This window comes from Cetorhinus maximus, chromosome 2 (genome assembly GCF_964194155.1).
Source record: "Cetorhinus maximus chromosome 2, sCetMax3.hap1.1, whole genome shotgun sequence".
NCBI lineage: Eukaryota > Metazoa > Chordata > Chondrichthyes > Lamniformes > Cetorhinidae > Cetorhinus > Cetorhinus maximus.
Genome location: NC_135880.1, coordinates 210,995,394 through 211,005,287, shown reverse-complemented (window position 1 = coordinate 211,005,287; position 9,894 = coordinate 210,995,394). Strand labels below are relative to the sequence as shown.

The following is a 9,894-nucleotide window of genomic DNA, read 5'->3' as shown; positions in this document are numbered from 1 at the left end:
AAAGTACTTAATTGGTTATAAAGCACCTTGAGACATCAGGTGATCATGGGAAGATCTATATAAATGCAAGTATTTCTTTTTTATATAACCTTTTATTTTGTAAACTGTTCTGTAACCAATTCTAACTTTTAGGTACATAGGAACAGGAGAAGGCGATTTATGCCCTTGACCCCATTCCACCATTCAATGAGATCATGGCTGATCTCCAGCCTAACTCCATAAACCCACCTTTCAACATATTCTTTAATATCCTTGGTTAACAAATATTTATCAACTCAGATTTAAAGTTAAATATTGACCTAGCATTATTTGCTGTTTACAGAAGAGAGTTCCAAACTTCCATCATCCTTTTCAGTGGATGTTCTGCTGTAACACGTGATAAACATTGACTGGACTTCATACAGAATACATAGAAAATGTAACCAAACTTTTAGAAGTCATGAATATGTGGGAGTGATTGGAAGCCATCACTTTCTGAGTGAGAGTGAAGTAATTGTTTATAACCTGCATCTGAATCTTCAGCCAGCTTGTGCAATCACCCCTATTAGTCTTTCCAACAAATACCGTGATATTCATCAGCAGGTTTATGCATTTTGAAAGTTTTTTTTTCTTCTGATTTTCATTGTCATAAGAGACATTGACAACCAGTGCATTTGCCATTGTAATGTGAAGATATCCACAATCTACAGCTTCAGTCAAAAACTTTAACTACCAGTGAATATCATAAAAGATTATTATTCCTGTTGTGCAACTTCAATTGAACTGGTATCATAGGTATACTCTAGCCCTCAATAAATGATAAGACTACTAATTCATAGATATTTACAATTTTATTTGTGCACAATTAAACAAATGTATACATGGTATACATAACAGCCAATAAACGGTATTTATGCCTTCTGCAATTTAAAAATGCAAAAGAGTAAAATAAATCCCACTAACATATGAACCATCTTTTAGATGGAAGAACAGTAACTGCAGTCCCTCCCAACCAGAATGCAAGTGAAAGGGTTACAGAGTTTGGCATATATGATTTTTTTTTAAAAAAAGAAGCACTACCACAATATAAAGGGGGAAATGGAACAAACCATTGATATGAGGTGGCCTTGCATTTTATCGAATCGTTCACAATAGTTAAGAATTCAGACTTTCTTATTATAATAATGGGGAGGATGAGACAGTTCTACATTTCTTTTTTGTAAAAGAAATTGAAAATTTTGCAAAATTATCACAAATGTTGACAGGCAAGGTTATAAAATGTGCAAATGTAGACAAAACAAATAGCACCATAGTTGCAATCTTACCACAAAAAAAAGAATAATTAAGTTGTCAGTTTGGTTTTGCATTGATGCTCTTGGAACCCAGTACACGCAATAAATAATGTTACCAGCATACAGAAAATGACTTATGCACCATGGAATATTGTCCCTCTCAGAATAAATTATTACATATTAAAAAATGGTAGGTTACTAGGAGATACTTGGAAAAGATCATTTTACAAACAGGCTCAGCTACCAACACTGTAATGCTCGAGTTTCGGATAACATCCAAATGTGTTTATGTCTATACAGAACTGTACCACAAGCCTAATGTTCTACTTTTTCTTTCATAAATACAGTTTTGTTGGAATGTAACACTTTGTAACTGATGACACCAGTTAAACTTGACTAAACGTCACTCCACATGTCATACTATAGTATTACTGGGTAAAATATTCTAATACATTTCACAAAGAACAGGATATCTATCTAATATATTTCATAAAGTAGCACATAAGATTGCCCGTTTACAAATAAACTAACTTCCACATCTCTGAAGTTAAGGATGGTCACCCCCGTTTTTCATTGAACCATCAATATATCATATTAGGCCATATATCCCTGCATAATATTGCAGCTGTACCTACACTGGTCCCTGTATTATTTTGTGGTCAATGGTAAATAAAACACCATCAAGCCATTAAAATCTTTGACTGCTTCCAACTTGGTGACAATCTGCATTGTGTAAGTGCTCAATAGGCAGTCTAACATTAGTACATGGTCAATGAAGTCACCAAAACAGTTTAATACCAACTTACAAATTTCAGAGGTAGACTTCAACATGTAAATTTCAGTTAATTTCACTCACAATTATGTGTCACTGGTCTCCATTTTCCCAATGTGGAGTAGTTCTTTTTTCCCAATATTCCATTTGGACTCAGGTGTAACAGATATAACTGTCACTAAAGGTTGCTGGAAACCAATGATCAGCGGCCATTTCTAAAGGCTACTCTATCTGAAATAATGCCCACTGATGACTCTCAGCAGGGTCTCATCGTACAGAAATCTAGTTCTTGTGGCTTCTTCCTTATGCTGCAGTGTTCTCTGGGCAAAGCATGCCCAGTATCAGCTTTACATTTGATGATACGTCTCTTGAAGCCTTTGCCACAACTCTTTGAGCATGGTGACCATCCGCCAATCTCCCACACTGGGCAAGGATCTCCACACTGCCGTATAACTTCTGGTTTCTGGGTGGTATCACAATCAAATGCTAATTTACCATGATTGTCTTCACACTCAACAGATCTATGCTGCAGTCCATTTCCACAAGAAACGGAACACCGAGACCATGTTCTCACCACCCATTTATAACTTGTTCTTTTATAATCTGATTGCCTTGTATCAATCTTATTTAAATTGCTCAAACTGTCATTGTTCAGCAAGATTCCTTTTGTGTCTTTTTTATTGGGATTATGTGAAGATTTATCTTCTTTGTTGTCCTTTGGTAGATAGAAGGAATAGCGAACACGAGGAGGAGTCATTTTTCCAACTGATAGGACTTCAATGACCAATGGTTCCTGGATAGGTCTAAAAGCTTGAAGGCTTTCAACAGATGTTGCTGTTCCACTATACCTTAACAAGCTTCCCTTTATTATAATGTCCCGCTCCACTGCAGAAACAATGTAGTGGCCGTTCAGTATATATTTGCCGTGCTCATTTTTAACTGCCAAATAGTTGTCATCATTGGTCATGCCTCTGTATCCTCTTTGCTTGACATCAATGCTGGTGGCTCCAACTGGGATTGTCACAATGTAATTATAACCATGTCTGTAGAAAGGAAACAACTTTTATTCTATATTAAGAATGCTAAGTATTAAAATATTTAATGAACATCTTTCCCCGTCACCCATTTTCTCTTCCACATTTGGCGACCTACACAAACACATTTTGTAAATATCTTGCATGGCTACCCCTCTTCCCTCTTTCAAAAGCTTTCTCATCTTTTCTCTATCCCTAAAAGGTGTTCATTTCCATCTATTGAAGGACCTTTGGACATTTTACTATGAAGTTGTTATACAAATGTAAATGATTGAATTCTCATTGTCATTTTCAAAGAAAAAGACTATTGAATTTGTTAGCCATATTGCTGCAAGTGAGAAACATTCAATTGGTAGAAAATGGAAAGAGGGAACAGGAAGTCGTGTCATTTCTGAAAGAATTATTCAGTCGAACCATCACCAACAGACTGCTTTGCCTATCCTGTTCAACGTTAAGTACTTTACAAGAAACAAAGAAGATCTCAACTACAGACAAAAGTAAAAGAACCACTGGCAAGTAAGCCTCATTTCCTTCAAAGTTTGTTTCACTTAATGGCTTGATTTTGTGGTAATAATGATGGCCAAATGGTCAGAATTCACCGCTATTACTCCTCTGAGACTGACAAAACTTTTAGAGTCCACACATTTGCAGTTAAGTGGTGAAATTCAGAAGTTTCTGTTGGTTATTCTGCAGTTCTCCAGAGGCTGCGCTGTTGAGGTCCCCCAGCCCCATCGCCCGGCAGGCTAAATCAATTGGAAATTATCGAACTGACAAGAATTTCCACTGTTGTACTTACTGCAAAACCTCTCAGTAAAAGGAGCTTTTCAAAAATGATGTACTTTTTTTTTGAAAATGTGGAATTCTACAGCTTTATTTCCTTTCCAATTACCTTAACTCCTGGGATACTTACCAATTGTGGCCAGAGCAAGTCGACAAGCTGCTCACAGGGCTTATAAATCTTGCCCTGACATGACCACTAAAATGTGCAATAGCAACTCAGAAATGATTTGCCCTCTACTTTTTCTCTCTTCGCATGTTGGGCACTTGGCTTCCACTCAGTGTTTCCCTCAGAATGGTGTAGCTAATGTTGGTGCTGTAATATTTTAAATAATGGTAACATATGTTTTGGGCAAGTGTTTGAAACTCTATACGCAACAGCGGAGGGTAGAACCAAAATTACACCAGGAAGGTGTTTTTGCTTCTTCTATTTTATCTTCAAGCACACATAACTTTCTGAAAATTTTCAAAAGGGTTAATGGGCATCCTGTCACTATGAAAATTAATTTGCAAAGACTACATCGTTCTTTGTGTATTGGAAGTATATACCTAATTATGGAAATTACTATTGATGTTTTGAAATCTGGATTTTTATGTAACTGTGAAATTCCAATAGACATTAACGGCATTTTAGTGGAAAAATATGATAGTTAAGTTGAAATGTAGAGAAAAAAGAAAAACATACATGGGTTTGGTGAAGAGACCAGAAACCTTCTTGCAGCTTTTGTGATCACCACCACATACTCCACATTTGTCAAACTTCTTGTTGGAGCCAAGCCTTCCATCGCACCCAGCTTTTATACATTTTCCTTGGACACATACTGCTGAAGTATCTGGCATACATGGAGTTCCATCTACCACCTGGTTGTTGAGAAAAACACGATGAATTATGAACTGTCAGTGACTAGTCCCGTTACATTTCAGACTGGGCTCCAGTTTTAACCAAGTTTGGTGTTGCCAGATAGTCTTGCGCGGATTCTTCTTTTGATCTGTGTTTTAAATAGCAGCCCTATCAGCTGGTTACAATTGTGCAAGTGGGCTTTATGATGGATTTAGTGGCATGAACACCATGTTAAAGAGACACTTATACAGGGATTTTTCAATAACCATTGCTGCTAATACATTGTACGCGATGGAAGCATACTGGTCATGGCCAGAATCTTTAGCTCAACGGGTGGGTGCCCGACCCGACCGAGCGTGAAATGACGCTCAATGACGTCAGCCGAGCGGGCCGGCGTCAATGCACAGTCGCGCAATAGTTCGGTCGGCGGGCATGCGCTGGAGCCAGCAGCGCGCCCACCAACAATTAATAGGCCTGTTAAGGCCCTTAAGTTATCAATTGATGTTAGTTTTTTCACTGCCCTTTCAACCTAACAGTTGGCGGGCAGGCGAAAAGGCCAAGCGCGGAAACCTCATCCACGGGTGGGATGAGGTTTCCAAAAGCAAATACAAATAAAATAAAAGACTTTATTTTCTAATTAAAAATACGTCCCTGATCATTTTCACAGAATCACATGAGGGGACATGTTTTATAACATTTTTCTACTGTTTATTATTTTTTAAAATCTCTCTTCATCTCCCTGAGGCAGCTCCGTGCCTCAGGGAGGTTATGAAGCGCTCCCTCACGCGCATGTGCGAAGTTTGGGCTAGGCCTGCTCGCCCTCCTCACCCTGCCCGCACAGGCAGCGCTCAGCGCTGCCGCTCACGTATCGCGCTGGGCGGGCCTTAATTGGTCGGCTTCCCAACAGCTCCCTCCCACCCCTGCCGATCCCGCATGCCAAGGGAAAAATTCTACCCTATGTTACTGGACTAGTAACCCAGAGGCCTGGACTAATGATCTGGAGAGATGAGTACAAATCCCACCACACGGCTGGGGAATTAAAATTGAATTAATTAAAGAATTTTCTTTTTATTCGTTCTTGGGATGTGGGCATCGCTGGCAAGGCCAGCATTTGTTGCCCATCCCTAATTGCCTGTGAACTGGTTTAATTAAACTCTGAAATGGCTGCGCAATTCAGGGTCAACCAAATTGCTGTGTGTCTGCAGTTACATAGGTTAGACCAGGTAAAGACAACAGATTTACTCCCCTGCAGGTCATTGGTGAACCAGGTGGGTTTCTATGACAATCGGGTAGTTTCATGATTATTATTGAGAATAGCATTTCATTCCAGCTGATGGTATCTTGTCTCAGGAGCATTAGGCTGGGCCTCTGAATTACTAGTCGAGTAACATTACCACTATGCTACTGTCTGGAATAAGCATCAGTAAGGGTGACCATAAACTATCAGATGGTCATAAAAACCCATATGTTTCCCTAATGTTCTTTAGGGAAGGAAATCTGTTGCCCTTACCCAGTCTGGCCTCTATGTGACTCCAGATCTACAACGATGTGATTGACTCTTAATTGCCCTCCAAAAAGGGTTAAAATGCCACTTATTTAAGGGCAATTCTGGTAGACAGTTAATGCTGGTCTAGCCAGTAATTACCACATCCTGTGAATGAATAAGAAAACTCTTGCCACCTTTGGCAAACAATGGGAAATTATTTTCTGACATCTAGTCCAGTTTATAAGGCAATGCTTCATGAATAAAGACATAATTGAAAAAAATATTTCTACTGCCCTGCTTCTTATGTCAGGTTGGTCTTATAAGCAAAGGGGAACAAGGGGATAAATTCATATTATCTTTGACATAATATAAAAAGATTTTTGCTTTAAGGTAGTGGATTTTGTAACCAAGATAGATGTTATCCTATAAAAGATTGCAAAACCGGCAATGTGTTAAAAGAGATATATTCAAATCTAGATTTTTTGCAGAAATAAAATATGTAACTGTGGTTTTAGGTAGAATAAAGAAGTACTCTCCAAATCAATTAAAATGAAAATCAGACTTTAAAAATATATCCAGTTTAATGACAACCAGGGCGTAATGATAAGGTAAAGAAAGGTTTATTAATTGAGTATGAAGAGACTCCTTTCTTACCATCTCCATCTGCCAGCCATATGTGCTGTAAGCTTCCCTGCTAGAGTGTTAGGTTGGGCATCTCGCCACAGAGAAAAATAAAACACACTATCTTGACCAAAGTACATCTCTTGTCAGTGGGTTGACAAGGCAGAATTGGGCCCATTCACCCACACTTTCAGTCAATATCAGGATTTCCAAAACTAGGCAAATTTAAAGGGAGTGGGAGAAGTCAGCAGAAAATTGAACAGCTGGGGGATGTGTTGAAGGTTACCTCAATGGTGGAGAAAGTATTTGAAACTTTGGTGAGGGACCAAATGGAAGAACAGGTCTCATTCCAGACGGATGGAATGGGTTCAGAAAGGCCTGGTCACATCTGACCAATTTACTGCATTCCTTTGAGGAATTTATAGACCTGGTAGAAATGATTGAAGCAGTTATGTAAAATTACAGAAAAATTCAACACAGAAACAGGCTATTCGAACCCAACTCTATGCCAGTGTTTATACTCCTCATGAGCCTTCTCCCAGTCTAATTCCTACAACCTATGTTGCCCTCATATCTTTCTATATCCTTTTTATTCCCTTCTCCCACTATATGAATCAAAACCCACCTTAAATGCATTAATGCTATATGCTTCAAACACTCGATGTGACAGCAATTTCGCCTTCTCAACATTCTCCTAAATCCTTCTTAAATTCTTTATTTCATCTGTTAGTAGCTTCCTTAAAACAAATGCTCTTTGTTTTGGACTCATCCACAAGTGGAGATAGTTTCTTTGGCAGTGCTTTATGTGGTCTAGCTGGATCTGACTGTGGATGACTAAACCATGCTTTTTCAAGTTTTTACATCTTGTACTTAAGGGGGTGCCAGGGGGATTAGTAAAGGTGAGAGAGAGTAATAGTTTAATTGGGGTCTGGGGCATCAAAGGTGGAGGAGAGGCTGTGGCTGAACAAATCAGTAGCTGCATAAATGCTGCGGTAAACAGAGGACCAAAGGCCTGAGAGTTGATATTTTGTATAAGTAGAAGTAAAGTATTTCACATGCTTACCTTGGGTGCAAGAACATAGAAGTATCCAGTACCATTCGCTCTGCAGACAAGTTTGCATTTGTCTTTGGGCGATACCCCTGAATATTTGGGAACCCACACAACAGATGGTGCAAGCCTGTTTGTATTGACATTATATCCATTGAAGGATTCACATTGCTCCTCTCTGAAACTTTTGCCTGGGATTCAAATACAGACCAAACACAATAATAAATAAACAGTAGCAAAGGGTTAAATAGGGGCGAACACAACTGTAGAGTGGCAATATTCTGCTCTTCCTTCACTATAGGCATATAACTAGGATCTGTGCAGCCTCAGGAAGATAATGAAATTTTGTCATGAATGAAAGAACAATGGCTGGGGCATATAAAGCACATGTTGCCATTAGTCCACATGCACACACTAGTAAGTTCAAAGTGCTCTTATATAGACAACAGCACCCATGATCCAATGTGATCAATAGTCTAAGCTGTTGTGCCCACCAGCACTATTGCCAAAATGATACCTGTATGATGCCAATGTCTGAATCATAACGGGGGCATTATTCTCTATATGCGAATTCAACCCCTTCACCCTGTAAGAATAGGCAACTATACCAAGCCAATGTTAATGACACTTGCCAATTAAATTAAACCATTAAAAGTGAATGATCGGAGTAAAAATAAAAAAGGGATGGTTTTGTTTTGGTAGAGAATATATCACCAAATGTATAATTGCTATTATTATTAACCGTACAGACCTATTGCTATATGACTAACTGGAAATAACTAGGTCAGAGCCAGTTATTTCGAATAGATCCTTCCATGCAATCTATGCTCAGTTTTATAACTGAGATGGTTTGAGTATTATTGATATGCTTTGCTTACACACAAAAAGCATTTATTTAAATTATTTGTACCACTTGACATTACAGAAGACATGTAGACATCCCAGAAACAGTTGTGGTATTATTGATATTAAATATAAAAATTATGGAGCTTATCACAAAACAGTTGAGACTTTTCTTGTCCTTCAATACTAGATTCCCATTGTAGTAAACAGATTTATATCCTTTGGTGAAAATGTTTCCTTCAGTGAAATTTATGTGAATTTATTAACATGTACAATGGAAGAAATAATTCTCTCCAAACTGCCTATCATCCAATACCTACTTTGTTTGTATCCTCTGAAGGAAAATAAACCTGGCTTGAACAGAATACTAGACCTTGAGCTCCCCAGTGTATGACATTGTTGTACAATAGATCCGAAGTCACATGCCGTCTTTTGGCAAATTACAGCAAAAAAGGAAAATATTCAGCAACACTACCCATAGTGAGAACAAGTTGGTGTGCAATGTATCAAACACTTTCATCTTCTAACACTCCTCAAACCTGATGCAAACACTTTAATTTATTCAGTGTCTCAACAATGATGCCATATTGGCTTACACCAATTACATATCTAGCCAGAGTTCACACCTTTGTAACCAGAATTACTGTGTTAATAGACCTGCATTGCCACTCATCCAAACAAATTCATCTGAACTAGGGGAGGAAGAGAAAGATATTTTGAAACCCGTCACATTCCATACCCTCTGAGCATCAGATGGAATGCAGAAAGCAGGTGTCAGCACCTCTCAAGGATTTAAAATACAATTGCCAAGTCTTTTTTGCCATACATTAGCCACATATATTCCAAAGAAATTAAAGAGATAAACAAAAACAATTGGTTAGTCTTTAAGAACATTTTTGAAAAGAAGAAACAACCTATTCTGTTTTATCTAAAAAAAACCTTCATCATTTGATCCCTTCAGAAATGTGCCTGCTTCATTACATGAGGAAAGTTGTATTATAAGTTGGTAGAATAGAGGGAACTGCAATACTTTTCACTGATATCAATTCAAATGAGTAAGGCCATTCAGCCCTTTTAAGTCACCCTTCTTACGGTCACAGTATCTAACTACACTTTAATGACCCAATATTCTTTTGCCGTTCTCCTCAGAGGGTGTTCCAGGCATAATGTACTATAGCTACCACATGGAAAGGCAATATGT

General features: G+C 38.2%; 1 protein-coding gene across 1 annotated transcript in view; it reads right to left on the bottom strand.

The window, feature by feature from the left end:
- Positions 1 to 811: 811 nt before the first annotated feature.
- LOC144669680 (A disintegrin and metalloproteinase with thrombospondin motifs 15-like) overlaps positions 812 to 9,894 on the bottom strand; it is a 45,414-nt gene continuing 36,331 nt past the window's right edge. The window contains exons 7-9 of the mRNA XM_078532182.1: positions 7,866 to 8,041; positions 4,540 to 4,715; positions 812 to 3,086 (exon numbers count right to left, since the gene is read on the bottom strand). Coding sequence (XP_078388308.1) covers positions 2,300 to 3,086; positions 4,540 to 4,715; positions 7,866 to 8,041 — 1,139 coding nt within the window. The 3' untranslated portion in view covers positions 812 to 2,299. The remainder of the gene's footprint in view (positions 3,087 to 4,539; positions 4,716 to 7,865; positions 8,042 to 9,894) is intronic.